Source organism: Sorghum bicolor, chromosome 2 (genome assembly GCF_000003195.3).
Source record: "Sorghum bicolor cultivar BTx623 chromosome 2, Sorghum_bicolor_NCBIv3, whole genome shotgun sequence".
NCBI lineage: Eukaryota > Viridiplantae > Streptophyta > Magnoliopsida > Poales > Poaceae > Sorghum > Sorghum bicolor.
In genome coordinates, this window is record NC_012871.2 from 65218213 (window position 1) to 65237821 (window position 19609).

General features: G+C 49.9%; 3 protein-coding genes across 3 annotated transcripts; 2 read left to right on the plus strand and 1 right to left on the minus strand.

The window, feature by feature from the left end:
- LOC8054863 (DEAD-box ATP-dependent RNA helicase 7) lies at nucleotides 794-5155 on the plus strand. The gene is made up of 14 exons (XM_002460496.2): nucleotides 794-1387; nucleotides 1770-1904; nucleotides 1995-2135; nucleotides 2223-2334; nucleotides 2566-2636; nucleotides 2722-2876; nucleotides 2964-3075; nucleotides 3426-3527; nucleotides 3645-3705; nucleotides 3788-3959; nucleotides 4048-4144; nucleotides 4234-4328; nucleotides 4410-4543; nucleotides 4692-5155. Exons 1-14 carry the CDS (start codon nucleotides 878-880, stop codon nucleotides 4928-4930), a joined length of 2136 nt encoding a protein of 711 aa, XP_002460541.1. The 5' UTR covers nucleotides 794-877; the 3' UTR covers nucleotides 4931-5155.
- Nucleotides 7994-11006, minus strand: LOC8059022 (alpha-L-fucosidase 1). The gene is made up of 3 exons (XM_002462640.2): nucleotides 9472-11006; nucleotides 9107-9346; nucleotides 7994-8980 (listed from the first exon to the last, which is right to left on the minus strand). The coding sequence occupies exons 1-3, from the start codon at nucleotides 10272-10274 to the stop codon at nucleotides 8305-8307; spliced, it is 1719 nt and encodes a 572-aa protein (XP_002462685.2). The 5' UTR covers nucleotides 10275-11006; the 3' UTR covers nucleotides 7994-8304.
- LOC8054865 (3-ketoacyl-CoA synthase 5) lies at nucleotides 15692-18059 on the plus strand. The gene has a single exon (XM_002460497.2). It carries the CDS (start codon nucleotides 16212-16214, stop codon nucleotides 17910-17912), a length of 1701 nt encoding a protein of 566 aa, XP_002460542.2. The 5' UTR covers nucleotides 15692-16211; the 3' UTR covers nucleotides 17913-18059.

Consider the following 19609-nt stretch of genomic DNA (forward strand, 5'->3'; position numbering starts at 1 on the left):
AAAAAATAACAGGTTGCGTGTAATTTATGATTAGACAATATTTATCGAATACAAATAAAAGTGCTATAACGTTTATTTTATAATTTTTTTTGCAACTAAACTAGGCCAGAGTGTGCTGCACAGTGTATTGTGGCTCATGCCGAGGCAAGCTAACTATGAAGACTGCATAGAGATTATCAAACCTATAATATATGGATATCTCTTACTATGAATTATTTTTTAAAATAATCACTTACACAATGTCTATGTACGTGGCTTCTATTGCTTTTTCACTCCATTGTGGATGTCCAATATACAATTGACAAGATAGTGATGATTTTACTATTGTAAAACAAACTTTTGATAGAAATCTACACTTAATATTTTAGCATTTTCAACTTAGCACGCAACAAGTAATTGTGAGTCAAAGATTTGATTTGATGACAGCTCCAACCTAAATCTAAGATCAGTATTCATAAGAAAAGCGTTTAGCCACACTGGGTTCTACTGGGCCAGCCCAACCACCATCCAATTGTGGCCCATGAGCGGGTCTCTTATTGTCTCACTGCCACTTTGGGCCCGTGCGCCTTCTTCCTTCAATCCTTCTCGTCTCTCACGCTGAGACACGCGGACCAAAACGTCAGCGCTACGGAACTGCTCCGTGTAGCGTGTGGCCGCCCGTAGTCCAAAATATCAACGGCCACGTCAGCACTCGAACCGCTCCCGCGCTCGGTCACGTGGCCCTCACGCGCTGCACTAGGGTTTCCGGCTTTCCGCGGCATACCTACAAGTACTCGAAACCCCGTCCGCTCTCTCCCTCTTTTCCGGCTGCGCCTTCCCCTCGCAGCCGCCAGCCCTCAACGCCCCTACCAGCAGCAGCCACCGCCCGTTACCCGTGATGTCTCCCGCCCTTGCCTCTGCCGTGGAGCCCATGGCCGTCGACGACTCCGCCTCCAAGAAGGCCAAGCGCAAGCAGCTCAAGGCCGCCGCCGCCGCCGCGGAGGCAGAGGCGGAGGCCGCTTCGGCTAAGAAGAAAGAGAAGAAGGAGAAGAAGCGCAAGGCGAAGGAGCCGTCCCCTCCGCCCCCGTCGGCCTCGTCCTCTGACGAGGAGGAGAAGAGCAGCACCAGCTCCGAGGAGACGGCCCCCGCCGCGAAGAAAGCGAAGAAGGAGAAGACGAAGAAGAATGTCGAGGTCTCGTCTTCAGCCTCGGACGACGACGGCGAGATCACGGCCAGCAGCGACGAGGACCCCGCGGACCCGAACGCGCTGACGAACTTCAGGATATCGGAGCCGCTGAGGCAGAGCCTCAGGTCCAAGGGGATCAAGGCGCTGTTCCCCATCCAGGCCACCACTTTCGACCTCGTACTCGACGGCAACGACTTGGTTGGCCGAGCGCGCACCGGTCAGGTGAGAAGCAGTTCCGAATCGTGATTCGTTTGGTTGATTTACATGGTGTAGTCCTTATTACTTAGCACGTACGACTCTTTGAATTGCTAGACTGTGTCCCTGCTCGTACACTTGAATGCAATGCTTGGTGAGCGATATGGAAACTTTTTCTGTATCTGTATGAATTCCATGAGAATTATGATACCTGTTGATTTTGAACAACAGATGGTCTCATTGTTTTGCTCTGCTCGAACAGTAGTAATGCATTTGATAGCTTGGAGGCGAATGGTTGTTGCTGACAGCCAGCTAAACACTTCTCATCAGTATAGAATTATGATTATGTAGTACTGGATGAAAATAGTTTCTGTGAAAACCTGTATGACAAAAATGTTATTTCCTACAGGGGAAAACTTTGGCTTTTGTCTTGCCCATATTGGAGTCTTTGGTTAACGGGGCACACAAGGCATCTAGACGAACTGAACATGGCAGGACCCCAAGTGTTATTGTTCTGCTACCCACAAGAGAGCTGGCCAATCAGGTAAAAACTTGTATCCGTTATCTGATTCCAGATATTGGATTCTTTTGCACATTTTTTTTGACATAAAAGAATCATTAAATTGAGTTTCAGGTGCATGCCGACTTTGAGTTTTATGGTGCAACATTTGGGCTTTCCGCATGTTGTGTGTATGGGGGTTCTCCTTATCGTCCTCAAGAAATGGCTTTGAGAAGGGGTGTGGACATTGTTGTTGGAACTCCTGGTCGTGTCAAGGTGATTATCTTGTCTTCGATAGCTCCAGCTCGTTGCATTGTGAGCTCATTTTCTCTTTTTCTTATGTGTGTTACATTACTTGTGCAGGATTTCATTGTAAAAGGAACTCTCAATTTGAAAAACTTGAAATTCCGTGTCCTTGATGAAGCTGATGAGATGCTTAACATGGGTTTTGTTGATGATGTCGAGCTCATTCTTGGTATGCTCATTTGTCAGTTTCTATGTATTGTAGGTTCTTACATAAACATGTTTCTTTTGTTACAATATAGATTAGTGCAAATGAACCAACTATTTTCTTTATATACTTTTTTATCTACTACTTTCTGATTTTTAAATGGATCAATTAATATGGTTTTCAAATGGAGCATTCAGCAGCATTGATTAACTTTCTGTTTGATATATTTAATCACTCCCTCTAATATATGAACAGGCAAAGTAGAAGATGCTACCAAAGTACAGACACTTCTGTTCAGTGCCACTCTGCCAGATTGGGTGAATAAGGTAAGATCATTTTATAGGACTTGCCTGTTTTAAATATCTTTCCAGTATTTCTATGAACTGACAATGCGTTTTGGAATTATTGTAGCTCTCTATGAGGTTTCTGAAAGTTGACAGGAAAACGGTTGATCTTGTCGGTAATGAGAAACTGAAGGCCAGTGCATCTGTTAAGCACCTTGCTCTTCCTTGTAACAAGGCAGCAAGGGCACAAGTTATTCCAGACATTATCCGATGCTATAGCCAGTATGTACTACCATATATGGTCGTCATTTCACAGTATGCTGTTTAATTTTCGTTGACTTAGCTGAACTTTTCTTTTCTTTGCTTCAGTGGAGGCCGAACCATTATCTTCACTGAGACAAAGGATTCTGCATCAGAGCTTTCTGGTTTGATTCCTGGATCCCGTGCCTTGCATGGAGATGTCGTGCAAGCTCAGCGTGAAGTATGAGAATTCTTCTTTGATCACATGTTATAATATGATGATATAATTGACTAATCCGCAATACTGTCTGTTTAACATGCATTTCTGAATTTCATTGACATGTTTGTACTGTGTTTACAAGATGTGTAATACTACTGACATGTAATGTATACCATTAAAAAATCAGAAATATTCTAATCCTTGATACAGCTGAACTTCGTTCTTTATTATTTTGTTGCTATCACTGTTATGCTCAGTTTAAAATTTTGTTTGTTAATCTTTTTGTTGATCTGCCTACCCGTTCACATTGTTGTTATAGTTGCAACTTGCAAGGTGCAGATATGTGATGTGTTTTTTTTGGGATAATTTAGGTCATTCTTGCTGGATTCCGTGGCGGGAAGTTCCAAGTTTTGGTTGCTACAAATGTGGCGGCTCGTGGTCTGGATATTAATGATGTGCAGCTTATCATTCAGGTATGGCCTATTTTGCAGTTGAGTAATTTCTATAGCTAGGCTTGATCTCCCAAAAATGTTGTAGTGCGTAGGCCTTTGCTTGATTAATTACTTACCATTTGCATTTACAACTTCCAGTGTGAACCTCCCCGTGACGTTGAAGCTTACATACACCGGTCAGGTCGGACAGGGAGAGCAGGTGTGCTAAACATTATTATGCTTGTTGGCGTAAACTATTGTTTATAATTGCTACCTGTTAATGCAATCATTTGATTTTTCAGGTAATACTGGTGTTGCTGTCATGCTTTATGAGCCCAGATATAAATACAGTGTCAACAGACTAGAAAGGGAGTCTGGGGTTAAGTTTGAGCATATCTCTGCGCCACAGCCTACTGATGTAGCACAATCTGCTGGCAGTGAAGCTGCAGATGCCATTTCGAGTGTGTCAGATAGGTAAGATACTTCAATGATCATTTTGGGACAAGCACGTTTCTTTTGTTTATTGGTTTGTCATTAAGCATGTTGGATGGGTGTTGTGCAGTGTTATTCCTGTCTTCAGGCAGCAAGCAGAGCAGTTGCTAAGCTCTTCCAGCCTGTCTGCAGCTGACTTGCTTGCCAAGGCACTTGCAAAGGCAGTTGTAAGTTTTTTTTTTCTTGTTCTACATTTCCTTGTTTCTGCTGTGCTTTAGATATTGGCTGTTGTATCTAACAGAAATATGTACCTTAGGGTTACACGGACATAAAGAAAAGATCATTGTTATCTTCCATGGAGGATTACACTACATTACATCTTCAAACTGGCAGACCGATGTGGTCACCTGGGTAAGTGTCGGTAATTTGTGCTTCTGGTTCATGAGGGTTGTATGATCTTTTGATTAAATGGGAATCCTTTTCTCCCTGCAGGTTTGCTTTTACTATATTGAAAAGGTTCATGCCAGAAGAGAAACTTGCAGATGTAAAGGGTGCAACCCTCACGGCTGATGGAACAGGTGTTGTATTTGATGTTCCTGCAGCAGATGTTGAAGATTACATTCAAGGTATAAGCATGAAAATATTTTACTGATGCGTCCCTGGAATCCCTTTTTCTTGTCATGCGATTCAAATAAGGCAGTAGAAGTGTTGTATTATTTTCTAAAATCCATCTATAATAACTTTTTGCATACTAAACACTCCATGATCATGCAGCTTCGGAGAATGCTGCACAGGTGACAATTGATGAAGTCAAGCAACTGCCACCCTTGCAAGAGAAGGAGCAGTCAAGAGGCAACTCTGGCGGAGGAAGATTTGGCCGTGGAGGTGGTGGGAGATTCTCTGGTGGTGGCCGTGGAGGCGGCTTCGGTGGTGGTGGCAGAGGCAGAGGTGGTGGCGGCAGAGGGTTTTCTGGGAGGGGAGGCGGCGGCAACAGATTTAACAGGAGGAATTAGAAGCTGCTGCATGGGCGTTTGAGAGAACTATGTTGTGTTTGACGTAGTTTTGAGGAGGGGGAGAGAATAGTCTCAGTTTTGGCTGCAATTGTATCGGCTTTTGTTTATTTTTTTGGTGTTCGAATACGACACTCACTTTTGCCAACGCAAGAGTGTACGTTTAAATCTACTCGAAAATTACAATCGTGACTTATTAAGTAAAGCTTTATATGTATTGTTTCAACTTGTCGGGCATGGGTGCAGATTCGGCCTCCTGTAGTCTGAAAGTATATATACATATAGTTGCTATTCCTGTCTGCCTCCAGTTTTGTTTATTCCTTTTTTTTTAAAAAAATACATACACTATTGTTTATCCATTTTTACATTTTAAATGATCAAGAAGGAACGGAGTAACGAGGCCTTGTTTAGTTCCTAAAAATTTTCAAGATTTCCCGTCACATCGAATCTTGCGGCACCATGAAGCATTAAATATAGACGAAAATAAAAACTAATTACGCAGTTTACTTGTAAATCGCGAAACGAATCTTTTGATCCTAGTTAGTCTATGATTGGATAATATTTGTCACAAACAAACGAAAGTGCTACAATAGCGAAATCTAAAATTTTTCCCAAACTAAACAAAGCCTGAGTGAAATTCACTAATGTTCGCAAAACTTGGGCGGTGTCAACCCGGTTGATAACGAAGCATGCCAATATGGAGACGATTATTTGTATTTATGCTAAATCTAAAAAAAACACTATTACAATTCATCTATTTAGAAACTTGCTATATAATTTTTCGTCTACTGAATCTTGCCACTTTCTATGTATGTTCTGAACATCCTTGGACCCATCTGTAGACACGGACCTCAATCTCAATCAAGAGTTGGCACACTTTTTATAACATTTCCCTTGCCTCTTCTGTCTTCTCTACCCATGACAAAAGGGACATGCACCCCTTCTTCCAACTATCTTCTTTCTCGTTTCAAAAAAAAAAAAAAAACTATCTTCTTTCTTGCTCACTCGTCTATTTTCTCTGTTATTAGTCTAAACCTTAGTAGTGGTTGTCGAAGTGCAGCATAACAGGTGGCACCGATGTCCAACCGTTCGAGATAGTTGAATTTCTTGTGTCCCAAATTCTACTTATAATTGTCAGCTCTTCTACTAACGCCTCTCTTTGACGGGGTGCTTCGACACCTAGGACCGGTGTCGCTCCCTCTCAAAAGGGGTTAAAAGAAGAGCTAACAATTAGACGTGTGATTTGAGGTACGAGAGATCCAACTACATCGAACAGTTGGATGCGATGCCACTTGTTGGGTTGTCCTTCGCTCGCCACCTGCTAAGGTTGGAGTCGGCAACGGAGAAAATGGATGACAAAAGTGAGAGAAATGAGAGTTTATTGAAAGGATTCGGTGTCCCTTTTATCATGGGGAGAGAGGGGTGTAAAAATTGCATCACACCAGTACATGATCCTAGTGCACCACACCACTGCATGGATCCCAATGTGCTTTTTCCATTCATTCGCCTCATATAAAAGGGACATTAGTCTCAAAGTGCAAAATATGCACTTATTTTAGAATGGAGAGAGTAGTTACTATCTAGGTCTACTACACCATAAGCTCGTGTGACCCTAGTGCTCTCCTCTCACCAAGCACTCATATCTTTCCTTCTCATTAGCAAAAGTAATGATTAACTTGTTCTTTAGACTATTATTATATTTGCTTAAACTTGTGGGTCGGGTTGTAAAAAAAATATGATTAACCCTTAGGAGAAACCGATCACTTTATAAGATAGTGCTATACAAACAGCACGGGGAGCACGCCAGGGGTACACAATTCCATTCTCACGGTCGTTCAGCAGTTTTCAATCCAGCGAACAATATCCAGCGAACGATCTGACAGCTAATACACGCCGGTTGCCCACCCTCCTTCCCCCTCCTCCCACTTCCCTTTTCCTCTGCTTTTGACGTCATCATAAAAAAAAGCAAAACATTTATTTTAAATTACTATAACTTTTAAATGATGTATCTATTTTTAATTTCGTCTACACCGGTGTGTTCAACGTGACGAGACGAACAAAACTAGACCCCACTTCTATATGTTTTGAAGATTTTTATTTTTCTAGTACCAATTTATGTATATTAACTTATAATATATAATTTATATTGCTAACTTATTCTGCTAAGTTATGCTGCTAACCTATTCTGCTAAGTTGTATTGTATAACTTCTGTTTGTGTATAATAACTGCGTAACTTTCTATATACACTAGCGTATTAGTTGTGCAACTTATGTACATAAGTTGTATTGTGTAAATTATGTCTCCCTCTATTCCAAATTATAAAATGTTTTGATATTTCTACATATATTGATTTTGTTATGTGTATACATATATAGTTGTGTCTAAATACATAGTAAATTCAATTTAGAAAAGTCAATATGCTTTATAATTTGAAATAGTGGGAGTAAACTTATGTACATAAGTTATAGTATAACTTTTTTGAGAACGACTAAGTTAGCAATGTTGAGTTATTCCTCGAACTTATGTTGTCTAGAAGCACTGCTGAGTTAGTACTGTTAAGTTTATCGTGAAAGTTATGCTTTTTAATTCCGTTTTATAAGTTATGAGCATATGCTTTTTAAAAAAATAAAAATATTAAAGGACAGGTGATCTAGCAAAAGAAAGTGAAAGGAGAATCAGATGCCTTAAAAGAGAAAGAGAAACGATTTCTGTTCTGTCCAAAAATAAAAAGTAACATATGCATTTTTAAAAAAAGAAAGAAAATGGCTGGACCGGTGGTTTCCTTTCTGCTGAATGTTCGTGAAATGGTGACGTCGGATTTGATCACATTCAATAATTTCGTCAGATCCCCGAAACGAGGCTTGAGCTATCAACATGGCGTTCTCGCCACGAAGCGCTCGGCCTGGACCAACGCGCCAACCCAACCGACACGAACGCGGCGCTTTGTCATGCGGTGCACGAGCACGACGACGTCGGCTGGCCACGCAAGCCCAATCATTTGCGTTCATCCAATAGACCATGTCACCTCGCGCGTGCCACGTTTCTTAGACGCTACGGTGAACGACTGACCACGGAATGGCACCCAACAATTATTTGTAGCAAGAAACAGACCCATCCATCCATGAATCCATCCAAACGGAATGGCAATGCCAATGCCGCTTTTATGCGGTTCCGGGTTCCCACCGACAGAAGTCCAGAACGACCGACAAACACAGCGCCGCCGGTCCGCCGTTTGTGGTGTGCTGGTGGTGGCGCGCGTCGGCGTCGCGGTTCCGTCGCTTGGGGCTGGGACGACCAGGACAGGGACGACGACGCCGACTGCCCACGGACCACCATTACGCCCACCAAGCAATCATGCGCCCCACCCGTCGCCACGTCACATCGTGTCCGCCGCGGCGAAGGGGTCGTAGTGGAGTCCCACCGCCGAGAGCAGCGGCGGGCCACGCCGCGCCTCGATCCACACCCTCACCGTCGTGCCCGCGACGACGGCGGACGGCAGCCGGTGCAGCCGCTTGTGCCCCACCGTCGTGCCGTTGGCCACGGGCGCGCCGTCCACGTACACGGCGTGCCGCTCCACGCGCTGCCCCAGCGCCACGTGCTCCTGGATCCGCACCACGTTGAACGCCCGCGCGCCCGGCCGCCGCAGCTCGATCCAGTAGTACCCGTCGTCTTCCCCGGCCGTCGCCGGCGCCGGCGCCCAGTACGTGTCGTCGCGGCCGTCCACCACGTTCCGCGCCGCGAACCCGGCGCCGCGCTCGCTGCTGGCCCTGGCCTCGCTGCCCGCGGCGAGGTCCGTGCCGAAGATGGTGGACACGGCGGCGCCGAACTCGCGCAGCCGCGCGATGTCGGCGTCCTGGACCAGGCCCGTGGTGTTGGGCGGCGCGTTGAGCAGGAGCACGCAGTTCCGGCCGACGGAGTTGTAGTAGATCTCCAGCAGCTGGCTCAGCGGCTTGGCCGTCTCGTTCTTGTGCCAGAACCAGCCCGGCCGGATCGACACGTCGCACTCCGGCGGCACCCAGTCGCGCCCCCGTGGGTCGCCCTCGTTCAGGTACCTGCAGGCACGCACAACAATGGCGCACGCATGCATGTGCCGATGAGTCGGTGGACAGCATTGCTCTGCTCTTGCGTGCGTCACGTGTCCGCATATATATATCATCGTATAATATGTGTGCACGCACTTCTCGATGCCGGCTTCGCCGATGGTGATCATGGAGCGGTTGACGGTGGACCAGCAGGTGGTTCCGGCGTAGCCCTTCTCGTCGCCGACCCACCGGACGTCGGGCCCGTCGTCGGAGAAGATGTTGATGGATCGCTGCAGCTGCTTCACCGTCTGGAACCACTCCTGGAAATGGTACGTCATATTGGTCGCGTTCTTGCCCTTGGCGCCGTCGAACCAAATCTCCGACACGCTCCCGTACCTTCGATAGAATCATCAGGTAAGGCAAACAATTGCTACACGATGCTTTGTTTACTTGCATGGCCGCCGCCATGGCTGGCTCATGAGCAGATTGAGCTAATAGCAGCAGCAGCAGCAGCAGCTGACCCGGTGAGGAGCTCGTGGAGCTGAGCCTCGTAGTACTCGTTGTAGGCGACCTCATTGCCGTACCGCTCGTCGTGCCGGTCCCAGGGCGAGAGGTAGAGCCCGGCGTCGACGCCGCGCGCACGGGCGGCGTCGACGAACTCCCTGACGACGTCGCCGCGGCCTCCGCGCCAGGGGCTGGCGCGCACGGAGTGCGCCGTGTACTGGGACGGCCAGAGGCAGAAGCCGTCGTGGTGCTTGGCGACGAGGATGGCGAGCGACGCCCCCGCGGCGCGCGCCGCGTCCATCCACTGCGTGGCGTTGAGCGCCGCGGGGCGGAACAGCGACGGGGCCTCCGACCCCGTGCCCCACTCGGAGTCCGTGAAGGTGTTCATGCCGAAGTGGAAGAACATGATCACCTCGCGCCGCTGCCACTTGAGCTGCGGCGCCGACGGGATCGGCAGCACCGGCAGTGGCGGCGGCGTCGCGCGTGGTGGCAACGCCTCTGTCGTGGTGACGAGGACGGATACTACGGCCAGCGCCGCCAGGCACAGCAACGAGCTTGCCATCGTGTCGTCGTCGATGCTTGTGTGCTCGCGATGGGCAAGTGTGTGTGTAGCGATATATGCAGGCCGGAAGGGAGGAGGAGGAGGAGATGCCGGATGCGTTTGGGCGCGCTTGGAGATCGAATGGGATTCGGGCGATGAGGAAGCCGCCGATGGCGCACGACGACTGCGTTCCGGAGGGGTGGTGGTCACGGGCGCATGTGACGCCTGTCGCTTTGCCTTGCCTTGCCTTGCCCGGCCCCTCGCGGCGCGTGCGTGCATCCGATCGATCCGACGCTGCCGGAGAGGATTATCGTTTGCATGATTGATCACGACGCATTGATCCTTGGAGGAACCACTGGCACGTCATTCGATCGCTTTCCATCTCATGCGAGGGATCACGCGTCATTCTCGCCCGATTCCCTGATTCCCTCGTCGTATCCAGCTAGCGGCCAGATCGATCAGACGAGGGCCGGCTTCGGCTCTCCTTTGTTGCCAAGCCTCGCGGGACCCGTCGAACAGACCGATGCACCGGCCGATCGCCCGCCCAGTGCAGAGCAGCATGAGCATGTCGCGCAGGCGCAGCAGCAGCTGTAGTGTAGCAGAGCGTTTGCATGCGTTTGGACGACGCTGTTGGTCGCACTCGCGTCGATCGCGTGCGTGTGCTAGCGGGTAGTGAAGTGGTGATGCAGCCGAGGGTGGGTCGAGGGCCGTGGCCGTAACGTCGCTTTGGGTAGGTGGTCATCGGCTCTGTCTGCTCCGGCGTCCGGCGCTCTCGTGTCCTATACCTACGTTGCATGCGCGGGTAGGTTTGCTATAGGAGTTTTTTTTTGGGCTTGGATGGGGCAACGTCTCAGGTACAGGCGCTTTTGTTTTCGGCTGGCTTCCTCGTCTGGCACGCGTCAAAACTCAAAAACCTTTAGCAAACGGCAGATATCATGTCATTTGCGTGCACCGTTCAGTGCTTTGTCGTAGCTGCTGGGCCGGCGAATAGGTAACCCCACGGCCCTACAATGGGGGTATAGATGTACAACGGGCCGGCCCGGCACGGCCCGCAGCCCGAGTGGGCCGTGCCGGCACGGCACGGGGCGGGCCACGTCGGGCCACGGGCCGACCGTGCCGGGCCACTACCGTGCTGCGGGCCGAGGGTGCGGCCCATGGTCCGGTCCGTGGGCCATTTTCCCGGGCCGTGCCGCCCGTTCAGTTCGGTACCTCGGGCCGGCCCACAGCCCGACAAGCATATCACAGGGCAGTCTCACAGATCTCCAGATCATCGTCTGAGCAGCGGTCCATGTCCTCGCCGTCGACGGTGCCCGGACGCCGATCAACTGCATCCGAGCCCCGCGTTGCGAGGACAGCACCACGGCCGGACGAGCTGGGCGAGGAGGACGACCCACCCCGGCCTGCACCTCCAGCACCGCCCCTCGACGCCTTTCTTGGCGGCCTGGCCATGTCCACTTCAACTCCAGAGGAGGAAGAGGCGGCGTCAGGCACGAACCTGGCAAGAAGAAAATGAAAAACATCAGATCTGACGGGGATAGAGGAACGAGAGGAGCAAGAAACACTTACCTACGGCGGAGCCCGGTGCCGGAGACGGAGACCCCGAGTTGCAAAGATCGCCAGAGAGGGGAGAAGGGTCAGATCTGACGGGGACGGAGGAACGAGAGGGAAGAAGGAGTACTCACATGACCGACAACGGAGAGAGCAGGAGAGTAAGGAGAAAGGACAGAGTCACAGAGGTCACCGCCTCACCGGAACGCCGGCGAGGTCACCAAATTTGACGGAGAGGCGAGGACGCGAGGTTAGGGTTACGGCGAGGAGAGCGAGACAGAGACCGGAGTGAGGAGTGCGGCGCCGACGCGGGGGGGTGGGGGTGGGGAGGAAGTCACAGAGGTCACCGCCGCACCGGATCGCCGGCGGCGAGGTCACCAAATTTGACGGAGAGGCGAGGTTAGGGTTACGGCGAGTCGGCGAGGAGAGCGAGACAGAGAGGCGAGTGAGGAGTGCGGCGCGGGGTGGGGAGGCGAATGGATTAGGGTTTCGGCCGGTGTGGGGGGAAGGGGAGGCGGCCGGCTTATATTGCCGTAGTGCCGGGCCGCCACCGGGCCGCCTTCTCCACCGGGCCGGGCCGCCACCGTGCCGCGGGCTGACGCGACGGCCCATGGCCCGGTCCGGCAACGGGCCGTGCCGCCCGTGGCCCGCAAGCACCGGACCGGGCCGTGCCACGGACCGGGCCAAAAGGTCGGGCCACGGACCGGGCCAAAATTCACGGGCCAAATGTACATATATAACTGGGGGGCGTCATGTCTGCATTCGGCAATACGACGAGATCATGAACCAGTTAATTAATAAAAGTTTATTATGTCTCCACATCCTGATGGGATGTCGACGGCCTAGCAGCCTAATACGATGTGGGCTCAATCCCCTCCTGTGTTGTTTCAAAAAGAAACACTGTTCAATGACGGATTTTCAGCTGATGCTGATTTGTTGTAAGAGAGAAATATTGTTGAAAAGTAATGTTGACGAGTTTAAGCAAACAAAAGTGCCGGATTTTTTTCTTATCAAATGAGTTTGCGTATGTGTATTCTCTTGAGATCTGCCAGCTCAGTTCTTCAGAGATACTTACAGAGATAGAGTTTGCGCCGGAGATATTCATAGAGACAGAGTTTGCGTACGTGTTGTGGATATCTATATTGTACAGTGTATTTTTCTTTAGAAAAAAACTGACACATTTGTTCCTTAGCAAATGAGTTTGGAAAACTAGCTCACGGATCCTATACGGGAAATGCATTTCCTAGAGAAGAACTAAATTTCATTCTTTAGGAAATGAGTTAGGAAAATTGCTCGATCCTATATGGAAAATGTGTTTTCTAAGATTCAAGTCTCTAGGGAAATATTTTATCATAGCAAATCAGCATTTTACATACAATTTGTATTAGAAACCAAATGCAAAATTCAAAGTCAAACTTAAGTATGAAGACATGGACGGTACCATTGCAATGACATCGATTAACCCTTATGTTGTAAAGGAAAAACATTTAATAAATAGAAAACAGGCAAATAGAAGTACTACCTCAATATCAAATATCTCAACTGATGGCGCGGCTTCAAGGAGAACCATCATCCATAACAAATCGAATTCAACAAAAATACCATGTAGAGATAACTTCCTTAGCTTCTTGAAAGCAGTGCAGCAGCTTCCCTTCCGGTTTTATCCAAAGCTGAAAAAACATAGATGCAAAAAAACAACATGAATAATTAGTTGGTTAATATGTTTTCCATATCATGCTCAAATATGTGAACTGTCTGATATTTTTTATTTATTAAATCAGCTAAATACACCCAGACAACAGTGCAGGAAAATGAGTGTGAGTTTACCTTTTCTCCTCTGAAATTTAATGTTAAGTTATGTATAACTGTTGTATCCCTCAAAACCTTACTCAAATCAAACCCTTGATGATGAACTGATGCACCACATGAGGTTCAATTCCTTAAGAAATGGGGCAACACCAAATGACAGGGGTGTCAATGGAAAAATTCAAGTATCCCAACGAAGCTTCTCTAGTTTTGGAAGACAGAGCACCTCAAGCTTCCCCAAGCAGCAGAAGCCAAGTTCAAGAAGACTAAGTTTTGAATCCTGTGCTTGTATCTTCCAAGGCGAGAGCCCCCTGCAATGCATCACAGTAGTTGTGGAGAGAGAGATGGTGCAACTGCTTGCAACAGTCAAATAAAAGGTGATGCAGATCCCATTCAGCAAATGAGCAAAACAAACATTGTACAGTAAGTTTTGAGAGACAACGGAGCATACTAGGATAGGCATTGAAGAAGCCGTCCACAGCGTGAGCATGCTGACGCATTTCCTCTTCGTAACAGTCATCAGCCTACTTCTCATCCACAATGGCCAGCTCTAAATCTTATAGAGTCCCAGTCTCAGTTGCTTGACTAACATGAGGGCCGATGACATCCGAGTAAGTGTTGACCAGATAGAGCTTGAGCTGCCTTGTGATGGTGGCTTCGCTCCGGAGAGTAGCCAAGAAGCTAGTGGCTGCTTTGGTCAGGGAAGCCACTGCTTCATCCATATGCCCAACTTCAATGGGGTTTGGGGGAGGAACAGATAGGAATTCGCTGACATCGATTGTGAGCTCACGGAGCAACCACAGCAGGTGTTTCCACCGTGTGGATAAGACGCTTGTCCTTGTGGCCGTAGTTATGTCAACTCTCCAGAATTGAGAGTAACACATCATCAGTCAGCATGCGGTTTCTGAAAAGGAAAAGAAAGGGGGAAAAACAGATTGAGCCTTTGTAGACCTGCCAGGCTACTGGTGATAATTAATAGCACAAAAAGAGTGTCAATGACTCACCTGAATATACCCACTATTTAGCTCCATTGCACTGCTTTGACATAGATAGTCAATGTAGCGCCTAGTTAGTTGTTGACCATGAGGATGCCTAATCCGGCTGGCCTCGAAACCTGCAAGAGAGTATCTGAAGCAGTAGAAGCGTCGGTGTAGCATCTTGTGCCAGGAAGAAGGGCTGGCAGTTCAACCTTTGTAGTGGGGTGGCCCTGGTAGGCTCAGCGTCGAAGCAGAGCAATGGTGATCTTCATTGTGCTTTCTCCTTGCTTCAGAGCACCTGAAGACCGAAGCTACGCCCCTCAAGGGTTTGTTTGTGAACTCCGGAATCCTCAAGGGCAACAATTTTGTTCTTTCTCCAAACCACGAGCGAAGCTACATTGTTATTAGGGGATGCAAATCCCCCAAAATTGTAAAAAACTGATTAAGTCATATACAGAAAATGTCTATGCAGTTATAGGCTAAGTGCACTTTCTCTAATTTGCTTTAGCTTCGCCACTGCTTTAACACCCAACGCAACGACACTCAAGATCTGAATACGAATAATAAGTTAATTAAGGTTTGGGCGCACGGTTTCACACAGGAAGGGAAGACCACTGGGAGGGCGTATCTGGTGGTGCTCGTCGCCGGCGTCTCATGCAACGGACTACGACCCCAGTAAATCGAGGCCGGCCCGGCTCGAGTCGGCCACGTTTTGGTAAGGCCCGGCCCAAGCAAGGAAGCCACGACGGCACGGAGAATTACCAGCGGCCTGCCGAGTCTGCTTCGACCGTCCTGATCTACGCGGCTGGCTGCTGCTGCTTCCTTGCTTGCCGGCGGTGGCCATTATGGACAGATCCCGTTCGGTTAAGCTGAAATCTGGCCAGGAATAATTCTAGTTGACAAAACCTATTCAAACTAGAATAAAAATTCTGCCTGGAATATTTCCAGGCAACCAATCCCCTTCTAACGAACGGGTCCTCAATGGGATTACCAGTTGGCGTGATCGGCGATGGGATGCTATCTTGCATGACAGGTGATGAATAAAGATTAATGGAGCGCCCAATCGAAGGAACGGAGCAGGCTAGCTACTGCGTGGTGGCTGGAAGACTCTGGTCAGAAGACAGGAGAGGGGTTAAGCATGTGAAGGAAAAAGAATCAGAGCAAGGTTTTTACAAAATACAAACATAAACGAAGAGGTATAGACCTCCGGTTAACCACTTAAAAAGTTTACCAACCCAAAAATGCACTTTAAGAATTGATGGACCTAGATGACATCTCCTTAAAAGCTATAATGAGCCTCTGGTGCATTTTATCATACGTACCTAAAATAGAAGACCAGTCAAAAAGCAGCATAAATACGTTTCTTTGATAACTCTAGCATCCATTGTGTGCAGTTTCTAAGCAGAGCTGATGAGCAGAACTTCATTAACCTGTAAGTTCGATGGCCAATTGGCCATCCCCCTGGACCCGTAGTAATTTCTGCAACTGCAACAGTGCAGGAGGCTACAAATGCCATCGCTGCTAGAACGTAGAAAATGAGCAAGCAAAGAATTGATGCGTCTGCAGGGGCGGGTACAGCATACACCCCGGTTCGCTCACTTCTGCACACAATGTGAGCGCCCGGTGTACTGTGCAGTGTATGATGAGCCCTGCACCGGGCACCGCTCCGTAGCCAAAGTCGTCGCCGCCGGCCGGTCTAGCAGCTGACCACTCTGCATCGGACTATCAGTCGCCATCGCCCAGTGCCCAGAACGTGGCGAAGCTTTTAACTCTTTCACCAACCAATCGCCAATGCTTCTCATTACTCAAGTCCTAGCAAGTACTGTACTAGCTAACGTGCAGCGTTACTGCGTAGTTCGAGTAGAGGTCTCGCGTGCACCTAAGTATGTCACTGTTATTGTGTCGTCGTCACGTGTTAGGATGCGTCCTACCAGCCGGCGACAATGCTGATCGCGCGGCGATCGTCTTCTATTTCCCTCGGCCCACGGACCTCCTCCTAAACCCCCTCTATAAATCACACTACCCTCTGGTCGGCGCCACACCCACACTGCCTACTGCCAGTGCCCGGAGGAGTCGCGAGCAAAGAGAGAACCGGGTCCGGGTGAGCATGGACGTGGAGCACAAGGATCACCTCCTCGCCGCGGCGCACCGCGTCCTTGGCGTCGCGGTGCTCCTCCTCTGCCTCCTCGCCGAGCTTCTCGTCTTCGCGTTCAGGCGCCACGCGGCGCTGCACCTCGTCCCGGCCTGCGCGATGCTGCTGCTGCTGTGGCGCTCCAACAGGCGCGCCGCCGCGTCGCCGGACGTTGGCCTCGTCGACTTCTCGTGCCTGAGGCCGCCCCGGCGCCTGCGGATCCCGATCCCGGGCCTCCTCGAGCACCTCCGCCTCATCGGCTGCTTCGACGACGGCAGCGTGGAGTTCATGTCCCGGGTCATCGAGGCGTGCGGGATGGGCGACGAGACCTACTTCCCGCCGTCGCTGCACTACATCCCGCCGTCGGCCACGCACGCGGACGCCGTGGCCGAGGCGCGCGGCATGTACCTCCCCACGCTCGACGCGCTCTTCGCCAGGACGGGCGTGCCGCCGTCCGCCGTGGGCGCGCTCGTCGTCAACTGCAGCGGGTTCTGCCCGTCGCCGTCGCTCGCGGCCCTGATCGTGGGCCACTACCGCATGCGCGCCGACGTCAGGACGTTCAGCCTCTCCGGCATGGGATGCGCGGCGGGCGTCGTCGGCGTGGACGTCGCGCGGGGCGTGCTGAGCGCGCACGCCGCCGCCGTCAGGTACGCCCTGGTCGTCAGCGCGGAGATCGTCACGGTCGGGTGGTACAGCGGCAGGGACCGCTGCAAGCTCCTCCTCAACTGCTTCTTCCGCACCGGGTGCGCCGCCGCGCTGCTGACGAGCACAACCGGCGGAGGCGGCGCCTCGGTGCCGGCGGCCAGCTGCAAGTACCGGCTCGTCGCGCTGGCGCGCACGAACCGGACGGCCGACGACCGCAGCTACGCGTCCGCGGTGCGGGAGGAGGACGGCGAGGGCATCACGGGGTTCTCCATCGGCCGCGGGCTCGGCGGCGTGGCGCGCGACCTCCTGCGCGCCCACCTCCTCGCGCTCGGCCCCGCCATCCTCCCGTGGCACGAGAAGCTGCGGTACGCGGCGGCGCTGCTGCTGTTCCGACGTGGGCAGCGGAGGTTCAAGAAGCTCCAGCAGGACGACGGCGACGGGGACACCGACGGCCCGAGACCGAACTTTCTAACCGCGGCGAGCCACTTCTGCCTGCCGTCGTCGGGGAAACCGATGATCCGGAGGCTGGCGGAGGGGCTCGGGCTTGGTGAGCGGGAGGCGGAGGCGGCCCTGATGACGTTCCACCGGTTCGGCAACCAGTCGGCGGCCTCGCTGTGGTACCAGCTCGCGTACCACGAGGCGGCGGGGCGGGTCCGGCGCGGCGACCGGGTGTGGCAGCTCGGCATGGGGAGCGGGCCGAAGGCCAACAGCGTGGTGTGGGAGCGCGTCAGAGGAGACCCGGAGCCCGCGGCCGCGGGCAATGGCCCCTGGGCCGACTGCATCGACCGATTCCTCGTCGGAGAATCCTAGCAGCATTGTTCAGCCTAAAATTGACGGGTATTTGCGGCCGCGCGAGATTGACATTGATGCCATAACATAAACTACTGGCATGCATTTTAGGCCTTGTTTACTTGCAAAATATTTTGCAAAATGTGAATAGTACCAATTTCGTTTGTATTTGACAAATATTGTTCAATCATGGACTAACTAGGCTCAAAAGATTCGTCTCGTTAATTCCGACCAAACTGTGTAATTAGTTTTTATTTTCATCTATATTTAATACTTCATGCATGCATACGTCTAAAGATTCGATGTGACGGAAAATTTGAAAAATTTTACAAAATTTTTTAGGAACTAAACAAGGCCTTGACCTTTGCACCGGTGTATGAGTATAGATGCTGCTCCAATGCATCCATTTAATCCTTCTCAAAAATAGTAATTTCTTCCGACTTCACTTTATTTTACATGGCGATCTATAAAAGTATATTTAAAAAAAACTCTATATATGAAACTGTTTTCCTCTCCACCGATAGAATTATTCATGGAGCTGGAGTCTCAAAAAACTGCTTTATAGGTGAAGTGGAACGATGCCAAACGCGGTCGAAGAACACAAACTAGCAGCCGAGGTATAATCTGCGTGTAGCATGAGTGTCACTAAAAAAAGGCAGCAAAGAGTTGCTTGTTTCATATTCATCTTGGCATGTATGTAACCTGTATCATTAGCAGACAGTATAGTAGTTATATATATATATATAGGCTGATCAAAGAGAGAAAAAGCGACCCTTATCCATCTTACGGACCATGAGTCAAATCTGTAACTGCTTTTGTGTATGCATCCTTGATTTACCGAGTTGAAGAGAGAATTCATATCCCTTGGCACGTAGGTTGAGTGCGAAATTATAACACAAGTCATGATGTACGGTGATGATGCACTCATCTTTCACTAAAAAATAATGTCCTCACCCAATTACCATTCACCTAGGGAATTTATTAGTAGAAGTTCTCTCTCTAAAGTCACATTGTCCATCCAACCAAAACTCTCGCTCCCACTAAACAACACACAAGATTTATGAACTTCTAACTCTAAACTTCTAGTCTCTGCTTTCAGTTACCTTCAACCAAAACATGCCGGAGATCAAGTTCAGATCGATGTAAAAAAAATATTGTTTTTAGAAGGGATGATTCCATACATTCATACTCGTAACGAATAGTACAAACTACTGCAATCTGGAACCTGATAAAAGTTACATCATGGATGCTACCAAAGGCCATGGTCATCAACACTCATGTTCTTCCTCTCAATCGCCACTGATGTGGCTTCATGGGTGAGCTCGACACTGATCTCAACGAGAGACCATCCTCCTGCAGTCTTGCTTGAGCGCGGAGACAAGCTCCATGGCGATGTGCACGACACCGAAAGGTCGAGGGGAGGCCACGCGGGCGCGTGTAGGGGAAGCGTGACGCGTCCGCCGAGACGCAGAGAGCGAGGCCGGTCGGGAGGTCGTCGTGGCGTCCAATGTCGAAGCGTCAAGAAAGAGAATTTGCGGATCTCAGCAAGTGTTTACAGACCATGCTACTAATGTCCGTTGGGCCTAGCAGGTTGGCCTGCTGTAAACTGCAGTAGCACAGCAGGCTATGCTATCAAAAGGAGATTTTTGTGGCAAAGCGGGCCTGCGGGCAAGCGCCGCTTGCATCTTGAGCAGCGCCTCAAAGCCGAGACACGTTAA